The sequence below is a fragment of the Scedosporium apiospermum genome (genome assembly GCF_000732125.1).
Source record: "Scedosporium apiospermum strain IHEM 14462 chromosome Unknown SEQ_SAPIO_0110, whole genome shotgun sequence".
Taxonomy (NCBI): Eukaryota; Fungi; Ascomycota; class Sordariomycetes; order Microascales; family Microascaceae; genus Scedosporium; species Scedosporium apiospermum.
The window spans coordinates 1440576-1453571 of NW_015971811.1; the positions used below are offsets into that span (position 1 = coordinate 1440576).

At 51.5% G+C, this 12996-nt stretch overlaps 2 protein-coding genes across 2 annotated transcripts; both read right to left on the reverse strand.

The window, feature by feature from the left end:
- Positions 1–1550: 1550 nt before the first annotated feature.
- Positions 1551–3407, reverse strand: SAPIO_CDS7341 (uncharacterized protein; the record flags this gene model as incomplete). The annotated part of the gene is made up of 4 exons (XM_016789223.1): positions 1551–1957; positions 2015–2591; positions 2654–3014; positions 3073–3407. 4 exons carry the CDS (start codon positions 3405–3407, stop codon positions 1551–1553), a joined length of 1680 nt encoding a protein of 559 aa, XP_016641050.1.
- A 1578-nt stretch (positions 3408–4985) lies between these two features.
- On the reverse strand, positions 4986–7776 carry SAPIO_CDS7342 (uncharacterized protein; the record flags this gene model as incomplete). Its single annotated transcript, XM_016789224.1, has 3 exons — positions 4986–5684; positions 5752–6029; positions 6093–7776. The coding sequence occupies 3 exons, from the start codon at positions 7774–7776 to the stop codon at positions 4986–4988; spliced, it is 2661 nt and encodes an 886-aa protein (XP_016641051.1).
- Between the last annotated feature and the right edge of the window lie 5220 nt (positions 7777–12996).

Consider the following 12996-nt stretch of genomic DNA (forward strand, 5'->3'; position numbering starts at 1 on the left):
AGTATAAAGTACGAAGTTGAATGAGCCAGTTGGTGCTGTCTTCCATAAATGGAGCTCCAGGCTGACTTGCCATCAAATGTTACGATCCACGCTAAGAACCAGGGGCCATCAGGGCCTCCGGCTCTTACCATGAGCCACTGAAACATGAATGATGGTGAAGATATGGGCATTGGTGTTATTTTATCATGTATCCACAGGGGTAATCTTGCCACCCCATACCAGTTTGTATTAGTGTACGCAGGTATACTGTCACTATCACAAGTACGTGCACTTTGTGTGAACCACGATCAACATACATGGTGAAGAACGGTTCTGAGAACTCCATCCGTGCTTTTGGAGGGGATGAGGACAGGGGTAACCTGGAAGAATCCACAAGCCTCATATGCAGGCGTGCCGCCTATTACTTCGTACCAGTGTGAAACACCGTATCATTCCCCATATAAGATATCTCAAATCAAATCATAGGGATTGTGGAATCATCATGTTGGGAGCGGTCGCCGTATGAAGCATGAAGGGGAACTCATCGTCATTTCTAGATCTTATACTGAGGTAGAGAACCTTACAACTGCCTTCAGGTTATCAGGCTTCGAGGGCTATTCTCTTCTTTGCCTGTGAGGGATCTGCAATTACCCTGCTTGATCAGACGCTGCCCTTACCTCGTAGATTTACACTATGCTATATAGACTACTATTCTACGGGAAGATAGAGTGCGAACTTGCCACCTATCGAGAGAAGATCACCAATCGAAAGATCCGGAAGTTTGGGAGTCGAAACAGACAGACCCAAATTTTGGAATATTCAAGAATCGAACTATTTCGTACGCTGCTCCACAAACGACCACAGCGTTTAATTCCCCTCGCAACCATTGGAAATCTCTACACTAGAGCCTTAGCCAACAAGCATTTATAGGAGAGTGCTGGAGAGTGCGTTTCATTCCATTCGTGCGTCCTAGATGGGCTAAAGGAGTCCACTGTCGAGCCCGCGCCGGTTCGAGGCCCACACACACACACCGAACGGAGAAATAAAAACGAAGCCGCTTTGAGTGAAGAAACAAGCTATCGACCATTGCAACCAAAAAAAAAGCAAGTACTGTCTGTATAAGGTTTCTAAGCCCGTTTTTTGCTCTCCTTGCGCTGTCATTACGAACATCAAATGCATGAACCCCCAATACGACCAGAAAAATAAATACCAAGTCCATATGCCATCCCCATGATTCCCCAGGACGAAGAGCCCACTATGGTCCAACATTTAAAAAAAAAAAGGAAGAAAAGCTCCAGAAGCACCGGTCTCCATCCCAGAATTAAGAATGGACAAAAAAACAAAGAGACAAGAGTGTCTCGAAGCCAGGGAACATTGATGCCCTGCCCTGCCGAAAGCCAGCCGATTAAGCGAGGGATTAGCAAGACGCTATAAAGAAGCGAGCGAGTAGTACGAAGCAAGTAGGCAGGGTTGCTCGCAAGAACCAAGGAAGTCAGGTTTCAGTCTCCCAGGTAGGCGGGCGGTCTAGGTGAAGTGAAATGCTGATGGCAGGGAATATGCGTCCTCACCGTTCACTTGGCGCCAGCACCCCTAGCACCGCCGTCCTCAGCCAGTCTCTCTCGCTGTACCATGACCCTTTGGTTGCATATATCGATAAACATTTCAAACTTTTCGATCACCTTGTCTTTCTCAGCAATGGTAGCCTTCAGAGCCTCTACCTCTTTATCTTTCTCCTCCTTAAGTTTCTCGAGCTCTTCTCGCGTCTTGGCCAGTTCTCGTCGTAAATCGGCTCGTATACGTTCCTCGGCGGTTGGATGTGGTTTGCTATATATGGCCGGACGATTCTCAGCCAGGCCGGTAGCAACCTTTTGCGGGTTTCTGTTGATAGCCGCTCGGGCGTTGTATATATCTCTCGGGAGGAGGGGGACGTGGGGGTTTTCGGTTTGCAGGATTTCGAGCGTCTGGCTAACGCCGACACCTGGTCCTGGTCAGACAAAAATGTTAACAGAGACATGCTTCTGGGGCGGAGACGTACCGTTTTCTTTCAGCGACTTCACCGCTGCCACCATCTTACTATCGAGTTTTCGCGCTGCCGGATGCTGGAGTGGACTGTCACTCGGGCCGTGGTTATGTCTGAGATGTTGGGGGTCAGGGCGGTACCGAATGGTCCATTGGGTTCGCTGCTCGATAGCAAAGAAGCCGAAGGGACAGTCGCATTTGCGAGAGGACGTCTTGCGCTTGCGGGCCTCGGGACTGACGCGACTAGGCGGCTTGCCCGCACGGTCACACACAAACAGAACCTTTTTCAGGCCAGGGACAGTCTTCTTTGACCGACCGATAACAATAGCATAGCCGACAGATGTGCAGTATTGTAACACACTCTTGTGAACTGCTTCCAAGGTGGGGTAACTTCCGCCCTCGGGTGGTGGAGACATCATCTCTCCCATAGGCTGGCGGGGAACAAACGGAGAGTTGTCCCCGAGCTTGGCATCAGCAGCATTCTCATCCTCACCATTCTCGGCATGGGTTTCCGTTTCCATCGCTTCGGGAACATGCTGTTCCTGAGGCTGCGCGGGAGATTCCGGTGGCTGTGACTTGGCCACCGGCTTAGCCTGAACTTGAGGCTGAGGCTGGGGTTGAGGGGGTATTGTCGGAGTAGGAGTCTGTTGCGAACGCGCCTGGTGGACCTGATGGGCTTGATGAGCTTGGTGGGCTTGGTGGGCCTGATGTACTTGATGGGCTGCCGCTGCTGCTTGCTGCGCTGCCGCTGCCTGCTGAACTGCCTGGTGGGCTTGATGTGCTTGATGGGCGTGGTGGGCCGCCTGATGAACTTGATGAGCAGCAGCTTGATGCGCCAGGTGTCCTTGGTGTGCCGCCTGATGGGCTTGGTGAGCAGCCGCCTGGTGCTGCTGCGTTTGGTGCGTTTGATGAGTCTGCTGAGTCTGGTGGGAAGGGTGACTCTGATGTGTTTGAGTGTGGTGCTGGAGAGACTGGTGAGTCTGATGAGGCTGATGGGTCTGATGTGCGGGATGACTCTGGTGGGACATGATGGTATCGTTGTGCATCGGTTGACTCATGGGCTGATGCCCGTACATCATCGATGGCGTTTGTTGTCGCGGAGGAGCCGCCCGTTGCCTCGCCTGGACGACGGCACCGGGCACATGGCTCTGAGGGCCTCGAGTCTGGGCGTTGCCAACATTGCCGTTGACGGCGGCCTGGTTGAAGAGATGGTGACTGTACGTAGCCTGCGGAGGCTGCTGGGGAGCGTAGGCTTGCTGCTGGTAGGGAGAAGCGGCGTGAGGCACGGGAGAGGCCTTATTCTGAGGAGGAGCATGGGATGGTTGAAAGGCAGCAGAGCGTCGGAGGCCAACCTGGGGGAATGTCAAGCCAGGATGGGCGCCGGATCCCGACTGCCCCAGGGCCGACATGATGGAAGGGCGACGACCGACGACGATGGCTGAGAGCCGGGAGCCGGGGTGGTTAGAGACCTTGAGGTTTCGGAGGCGCGAAAAGGTAACAAGGACGACGATGGGGAAATAACTGCTTGTCGCTTTAAGGTTTCGTAATCCTAGCGATGGTGATGATGGACTTGCGGTGCGTTGTGACCATACAGGAAACCCTCGGGGGTGAATACAGAAGTAATGAAATGGGGGGGGGAGGGTGTGGACTGCTGGGGTGTGGGTTGATGTGGGCTTGGGCTTCCAGGTTGTTTTTTCTCTGTTTTTGTGGGAGGTGTCGAGAAAAGGGAAGGGGAAGGGGGGGGAAACCATGGAGGGTGGAGGGAGTGAAGAGGGAAAGTTTCGGGTTGGGCTGGTGTGGGAAGGTGCTGGGACCCCAAAAATCCGACCGGCTGCCTGACAATAACACTGGGTCGAACGGTAAGCTGGCCAATGAGAAGCCGCCGCACTAGCCAAGTCCAGCTTGGAGGCGAATGGTTTGAACAGGCCAGTTTTCCTTGGCTGGACTTGGGTCAGCCGTTGACGACGTATACTGTGTACCATGTACTTTCGCCTTGCCATAAACGTTGGAGTCGCTTGATATTAACACTGCACCTGGAACCTTCGTGGAAAAGAAGACCACAACATCACCCATCAGCGCGTCAGCGTGGCGTATTCGGTACTTTCAAGGATACTAATCAGAGTCACTTCACACTGTCTTAGTGATCCCCGTCTTCTCCAGAATGGCACACTCTTAGCGCGTCACATACACCAATCACTCATCCGCAAGATGCACAGTGTAGATTTCACAGACAGTCACTATACTAGTTACCCTAGTCTTACAGTGCCATCCCTCAGATTAACTGTAGCGTTTTAGTTGTGCCTCCACGAAATACAGGCGTAAAGCCGGGATGGACACACTGTGTGAGGTGGCGTGGCGTGTTTGGATGCTTGTTCTATTCTTGTACAAAGTACCAGGTACCCCAGCTGCGGAAATGCAAAGCTGACGTCACGTGCTTTCGCGTTTTCGAAGGCTGCGTCGAACGAATGTACCCCAAAGCATATTCAAAGCGGCGTGGTACACAGCAGCAGAGTTGTGACCGCCTCGGCACTGCCCGGCGTCTCTTACACAAGCTTGATTATGCACCGGACTCGGTAATCAATACGAAGGACACAGATATGGTCTTGACAACAGATTGTGAGCTTTCAGAGTTCGTTCAGGATCAAGGCTTCGCACATTGCTGACCCCATCAAGCCAAGCGCTCAAGATCTCAAATGTGGAAAAGATTTATAATAGTGGTGATGCACTACTTAGTAGATACGAAGAAGAGAGGAGCCGCACACCCAGGCCCCGAGACATCCAAACGCCTAAATCGCCTTCTATAACACTTGGTATCATGACAAAAAGTCCCCGTCCCATAAATTTCCAAGACATAGAGTCTTCCCAACGAAGAAAACAAAAGAGAGTAAACAACCTCTAAAAGAGGAGAAGAAAAAGTAAAAGAGAGAATAAGAAAAACTCCAAAAAACGAGGCGCTTCTTGTGGAGGGACCGAAGATGAAACCGTCACTACTCCAACTTCTTCCTCTTAGTCGGACGCCTACTCGCGTTCTCCCCATCGACGAAGTGACCCTTGTCCAGTTGGTGCTGCCGCAAGTTATCCGGCCGGTTCTTGTACTGACTAGTGCACCCCGGATACGGGCACTTGTAGATCCGTGGTGGGGCCTTGGAGTGCTGCAGCTTCTTGTGCTTCGCCATGCTACCCTTAAACCATTGCGGGTCGCCCTTGGGCCTGTAACCGCAAATCTCACAACAGGCATCCGCCTCTATCTTCTGGGGTTCAGGACGAATCTCGGGCTCGGCCGACTTCTTTACTTGAGCATAATTCTGTGCCGGCTCATCGCGCGTAACGTGCTCTGGTAATTGCTGCTCGGGAGACGGTAGGCCACTAGATATGGCCTTCACCGAGGCTGCCCCCGAGTCAATCAGTGGAGATTCGATTTCGGACTGCTGCAGGCCGTACTGTAGAGACGGGTCCCCGCCATCAAAGATGAATTGATCGGTTAAGGAATTAAACAAGTCGTTCAGATCTTGAGGCTTTTGGCGAGGAGAAATTGAAGTGATGATGGACTCGATAAGATTGGTGGCGTGGCTGTAATAAGTTGATCGAGGGGTGGCGCTCAATGATAAATTGCCGTAGAGAGCATCGCATTGCCTTCGAACAAACGGCGCGTAGTCCATCATAAAAGCCATAGAAGGAATAGAACCCTAGTCAACCGTTAGTTTTCCAGATACTTCACAAGGAAATTCAAGCAGGGGCGAATCTCCAACTTACATTAGCTGCCTGTAAGAGCTCCAGCTCCGCTCTTCGGACAGTGCTTATCTGGCCCTTGGTAACTCTGTTGCGGACGGTGGAAAGTGCGGCTGTCAAGTCGGGTATGCTGTCGAATTTTCGACGCATAATATCGACAATAGTGCTAACTGAGACAGAAAACATGGGATTTCCAATTCTGCATGGCAGACTTGATTCTTCGAGGTGCGCTGTCCAGAGGTCTGAGGCCAAGGTTTCCAAGATCTGAGGGGCATTTCCGGGCAAAACAGAGTATTCGAATTCTGCATAAATTGTTGTTTTGTCAATAATCTGGGCATGTGTGAAAAGGAAGGGAGAGTTCTTACCATCAAGGAGATGCTGTGCAACCCCGACTAGTGAATCCACCTTCTGGGGTTGAGAGCCAAATTCACCCATGCGCTCCTTGCCTTTGGCAGAAGTACTGCTAAAGAACCGGGTTGGGGTAATCGGTAGCTGTATTCCTAGAGAAAGCAGGTCCCCATATTCAAATGTCTCGAAATTGTCCGGTTGCCAGAGCGTGCGGGTGACCTCAAGATACTCGTTCGCAGAAGACGTGGTAAAGCTACGGGCATAACTCAGGGCTTGTAAGAAGAGATCCTTCGAGTAAGTCTGAGCATCCTCTTCGTGAACAACAAGGAAATACGAATAGGCCATGTGGACAAAACATAACAGGCTTAACGGTGACTCGGGGGCTTCGTTATTCAGTAATCGGTTCAGTGTGGTGTGGCCAATGGATACTACTTCACTTGGATCCATTGCCGAGAAACGGAGAGCCAAACTGTTAGTATCCAGAGGTTGTAACTTGATTTTCGACGAAGAGACGTGAGCCTGAAGAGTTTCCCAAATCGACATAACAAGCAAGGGGGGATCCGTATGGGGTAACCTAGGGAAGTCGAACGTGGAGGGGCCGCTGGCAGAAGAAGGCGACGTAATGCTGCTATCTCCGCCCCCATTACTAGAGACCAGATCAGTGAGAGTAGGGGTCATTCCAGAGTCCAGATCGCACGTGTCGAAAGTCAGAAGGGCAGTAGGGTCCAAGAGATCACCGGTGGCATTAGGGAGAGAACTAAAGGGAGGGTAGTCTGCAGGCAGCTCCGAGATAACATCTGCCAGGACTAGATCATCGTCCATCGGGCTGCCGAACGGAGATGCCTGATGCAAGTCTTTGCTCTCATATTTTGCCTGATACAAGAAGTTGGACATTGGCGAGTCGAGGTCAGCATCCATTGAGGGTAACGGCCACACGTCTCCCCATTCCGATGGCGAGATGGAAAATTCTGTATTCGCTGTTTGAGCCGAATCAGTGGTGCTGGTGCTGCTTGTGCTGTTGGTGCTATTGGTGCTCGAGTTGCTCGCATTTGACCGAAGCGAGGAGCTAGGGGCCAGGGTCTTGCTCCGGGTCTTCACACGACGTTCGTCTCCAGTATGAGAACTAAGAGACACAATGGACCTTCTATCCGGGTTGGTAAAGTCCGACGGAATGTAGGCGGTCGGATCATTAATCCAGCTCATGACAACGCCGTCAGGGCCAGCTGGGTTCATCATCATGCGGTTTTCCAGCTCGGCAGGAACAATACAAGGGGGTGTGGGCCGGGGCGAAATCATGGAAAGGAAGGGAGAGGGTTCCGGTCCTGGTCTTGGCCTGGGCGGTTGGCCTTGGGAGGAGATTCGCTGGGGTTGGGAACGCGGCGCTGGATTAAGAGTGGGAATCTCGATCGAATCGATCTCGTGGATTTCGGACGTGGTACATAACTCGATGGCCAAGGAATCGTAGCTTGGTGGCGGGTTTAGGTCATCCTCTGGAGGTGAGTTGAGCATAGCGTCCTTCTTAGACTTGTGTCCCAGGGAAGTAAAGAAGGTCTTGGCCATGGAGAGCATCTTGCGGCGTTTCGTAGGATGACCGAGGCACCGTTTACACTTCGCATCGGTGAAGTTCTCAACCTTCCCACACTCGTAACACCAGTACTCGCCAGATTCCAACTCTTCACACGAGTAAAGATGACGGAGCATTAGCTCGTGGTTACAAAATCTCTTCCTACACCGCAGTAATGGACACTCGAGGCGCTCGGCCGGGGTCATTCGTTGAGATGCATTGCGTTTAACGGCAACCCAGACCATGAAACGATTAAATGCGCAGTCATCACGAGAGGTCTCTCGGGCTCTGATGTTCCTATGGTTAGTCCGGATCTCCTAACATGGCGACGGAAGAGAGTGACGGGGCCAGAGGGCTGAGGCATGACGCTAGAGACTGGAGTCGTGCGAGGTGTGAGGGCAGGTGTGAGATCTAAGATGCGAGACGCTAAACGAAAAGGCAAATAAAAACTTACACGCAGGACACGGCGCCGTGAGATATTTCTGAAGATGAAGCTGTAGAGATGGACGAAGCTCTTGATCGCCTAAGGCTTAAGCGACTGAATGAAGGAGATCGAGTAGAAAGCCGTAGGGCTGAGAGTCCAGAAGCCGGTTGGTCGCCGGCAATAGACAACGAAAGGCGTGGTTTTTCTAGGTCCATAGTGGCGGCGAGCTAGTGGAATAGAGGGCATAGAAGAGAAGGGGAGGTCAAAAAGGCAAAGTCAAAAAGATTGAACAGGATTGATCTAGGAAGAACAATGAGTGATGTAACCTCTGCCCATTTTTTGGTGTTTCTTCAGTTCGGATCTGGAGAATCAAAGGGAGCGGGGACAATGGAAGATTTGACTATTGGAGGGGTTGAAGATCAGATCTTTCGAGGTCAAGGTCGAGGTTGGGGCCTGGAGTTGAGGTGAGACCAGAATTTAGGACTTGTCAAGCTAGGACTTAAGCTCTCACCCGTTCCTTGTCGGCGGCGGCGGGGTCGGATTACGCCAGCTGGTTCGAAGTGTGGGAAGTGTGGGGGGTGAACGGTGAATGGCGAAGGGGGAACAATTGAAAGGGACAGGACCTGGCTTGACATGCACTCCTGCGCTGAACCTGGCTCACTGCCTCCACCTGGCAAGTCAAGGAATGGGGAACAGGGAATTGGCGACGGGAGACGGGAAACGGGAAGCGGAGAAACGGCAGGAGAGGTCACAAGAAAAGTGAGGCGCCCAGTTACAAGTAGTGGATCCCGTTGCGTTCGAGGAGTTCAAGTTGAGCTGAGCTCTCAGTTTTGTGCCACACAGGTAACAAGAATCAGCAATTGTGCTACTACTGCCTTGGGGATTGGTGAGGACAGGACCGCAACGGGAAACGGCGAGACCACAGGCTCCCACGTTTATTATCCAGTTTGATATGTCACTTTGTACACTAACTTGGGGGCCTCCCACAGCCATTGGAAACGAGGAAACAACCGACATCAAGACCTTTCCCGGCATTTGAATTCCGTCTTGATCCTCGACCTTTCTCCCTCTGATAAATGAACGAGCAATCTCTGCGCAGACTATCGTGGGGTTTCCGGGGTGGAAGCGGAGCAAATCGGCTGTGAGGATGAGACTGAGGCGCAAGGCAGACCCAAGGCAGTGACGAGTAGCGCGATGGAGGCACATGAATACAACCTCAAGAGATCGAGGATTGAGTCCTACAACTCCAATTGTCCGTCCGGTACCTCTTGATCACGTCCAAGATGTAATTCCGAGGTAGATTCTGTGCGCCCTTGCAGACCCTCCCACCAATTTGCGCCGGTCGATGCTGGGATGGACAAGATCAGGGTGACAGAGCGGGTACTCGTAGAGGGCTCCAAGTTTCCTCACTCATTGCCCGACAGGCTGTTGAGATAAAATGAGAGTGTACATTTACATTTTGACCTGTGTCGGCGGCTTTACCCTAGGGTGTAACGAGTACTTAAGGTCTCTGTGGCTGTGAAAAACATCCAATGACGATTGTCACCAGATGCCAACTTGGGGAACGTATCAGGCTAACATTTTCGAATGGTCCATTTTGGTAAGGAATGCGAGCCTGCTCGTCAGCTTTCTGCGGGCAGCGCGCCGTACTTATCCTAGAGCACAGCATAATCGGGTCTCATCCAATCCTACCTGTGTCTTGCCACTGGGCGAGACCAAGCCTTGCGTTGAAATATTGGCCAGGAAAATATATAGTTTAGTACTCATAAGTTTCGAACCGACTCCGAGGTATACTAGAAGGAGCTGAAGACTGCACCAGTCCAAGAGACAACAAGGACAGTCAAGTTATTGAGCACAGCCACAGCACCGCCCTATGAGACCCCAGGCATTCGATTCTAAACTAATTAATTAGTGTATTTAGCTCAAGGAGAAGGTAAAATTAGTTTATCAATTGATCTCTTAACGCAGTGCTTTGAACCGCTAACCATGAGAATTCCTCTTACTTCGCAAACCACTCTACCACGAACATTCGGCAGGACCAGGCATCAGTATAATACAGCTTGTTAGTGAGGACAGGCGGCAGCCGGACGGTGTCAAAGTCCAGCACTGAGACAATCAGCCCAATGCGTGGATATAGATTAAGTCGGAGCGGTGTGATCTGAGCATCTCAGCCGCCACAACTGTCGAACGCTGAAGCCCTTCAGCACACCTGACTCTCCCCATCTCTAAGTCGACCTTGACATCCGACAATGTATCTTGAACGAGAGCGACGAACCGAATATCTAGTAAGGATGACCCAACAACTGTAGGTAATCTCTAATATCGGCCGAGCAATGGGCCATCCAAGAGGAGCGACGGTAAGCGTTGTGGGCTGCATTTCCGGTGAACCAGGAAATCCTCATCAAGAACTACAAGTAAGCAAGGAATCGCAATGAACCGCAACGGAATGGGATGCTTGGCCCTAAGAGAGATAGAGCCTATGTAGGCAGCACAATTCCAAGCTTGGACAACATCGATGTTGAGGTGTTGTTCTGTAACGTTCTTGTCGTTTTGAAGGAACCCGACGAAGTAGAACTGTAAAACTCAACCGGCTAATAAAGCAGCTCTCCAGCCCCACCACAGCTTTCCATCATCTGTGCCACGCCACCATCAGCCATCGTGGCAGAAGCAAATCTGACAGCGTGGACGAAGTAAGAATGAAATGAGCATCGAGCCACAATGCTTAGTCTTTCCAGGAGGTCTCTCACCGAACGGGACACCAAAACTGTCTTTGCTTCGTGCCAATGGCGCCATCCACCCAGCGATCCTTATGCACATCACGCAAGTGGAGGGGAGGGCCGAGAAAAACCAGTTTGATACCGCCACACGGTTCTGAACCCCTTTCTTGACATTTGATCGTACGGATCTGAGGTCCCCCAGGAGCAAGGATGGGGTGTCCTGCGTTGTTTCAAAACGAGGTGTGCTCGATGTCAACGCCTTGCCAAGGACGGACTTCGCAGTACATCAAGCTCCGGGGTACCCAGTTAAGACTTTCCCGACCAACCCCAGGAAATCGTCGTCATGTCTGGGAGGGTCTGACGAAATCGCCGACGGCCTTGGAGTGAACCCATGCATTTAGTGCCCCGAGCTGCGTCAGCCAGATCCCTTGGGACGAAGACATATCGTCAATCCCTGATTTGTGGAAGACTGATATTCAAACAGTCAAAGGTCGATTGTTCAAGAACCCCCTCCGACCCATGGTGGTGCGCTGCGGGATTACATTTAGTAGGGCTCTCGAGATTGATCCTTGACCTAAATAATTTGTAGCTATTTCAATCGCATCGACTCTGAGAGAGAATGCACACAAAGGAGCATTCCTATGTATTACTTTACGGCTATACTTCCTCAACCGAGTCAACCTCAGGTGCTGCTTACGACTCGCTCCGAGCTCAAATGCCATCTCTCAAAGCACTTGCGCGTACGCTCGATCAGATTATACCCTCTCATCCAGTCATCTCAGCGCGCTGGTCTGCTTCGTACGATTTACTGCGTGCTGCAGCATGGTGGAGTCAACGGAATCCACCCGGCGCGCATCTCGGACGTGTGCCTCCACTCAAGAACTGTGAAGAGGCAATCCTTGTTTCAGAATGAAGCTGCACCAGGTCTATTGATACGCTAGAACCCAAGGATTGGTATTTTTCTAGATGTTCTTCTGGCCTTGATTTTTTTTAACATTTCCAAGAGGATCCGAATCTTTGCATAAACCTGTCGGTTGAACGATCTACCATATGACAGTCTGCCCACATGCACTTCCCAAGCTGGGTAAACAGATCAACGGGCATCGTCCTGCGGAGTCGTCGAGCGCCATAAACCTCGATATTAACGTGAGGAGTTGTTACCAAGAAAAGCTCATGGCTCTATTTCCGGGCCAGACTTGGCTTCGTACAGAGTACACTCCATACTTTCGTACGTACCAGCCTTCAATAGGAACCCCACCTCACCGACACACCAAGGACCAGCCCCCCGGTCTGTCTATCTGTCACGGGTCCCTAGTTCGATGCAATGGACGTGTGCAAAGTGATAGTGTAAACTCAGTTCAGTCCCGGATCCAAGCAAACTGCGGGGTATGAACTACGAAGCAGCGTGAGGCAAACCCGTCTTCCGTTCAAGTACTCACTACAAGAAACGTCGTGCTCCTGGTCTGGGGACTGGCGTTGCCTGATGCTCCCAAACACGCTCCAACCCACCCACTCTCACAAACCTGCTCTAACAGCCGCACCGACATGCATCCAACGTGCAGCAGATATGCCTCGCTACACTACGACCACACTATCGTCGAAGACATGAGAACGTACCTGTGTAGTCTAGTTTAGATTCGCTTGATGAGAGTAAACAATAAAATTGCATGGTGTGAAACAAAATAACCAACAGACGCCAGAGGTTAACTGCATCGGGAATCGGAGGGGATCCTTCTTGCATATTCGTTGAAAGTAGCTCCAAAGAAAACACCACCGGACAGCTAACCCACTTCCTAGTGTACGGATAGCGCAGATCCGCAGGGAGTTATGTCCGGGCTCTTTCGAGCCAACCACTCAAGTCGTACGCTACTTTGCCGTTGGCTTCGCGTTTCTTTTTAACAACCCATTGGATTGGATTGGATTTTGAAGTGGGAGGGTATCCACAGACACCAGAGCTATACATGGATCTTGATGCACACTTTGCCCGAGTTCGTTGATCCGCCCAGGAAACACCATTGGTCGGTCAACCTGTCGTCTTATCGGGCGCAAAGACATGTGCATAGTCGGCACCAGAGTGTCGGAGGAGGCGGGGGCGCCGCTTTAGCCCATCACAGAGAGGGACGGGTTGGATGTGATGGTGGGAAAAGGTCAGGAATGACCAAATCGTCGACCAACTAGGCGAGGAGCATGTTTCGAAAGGGAGGGCTGGTTTCGAC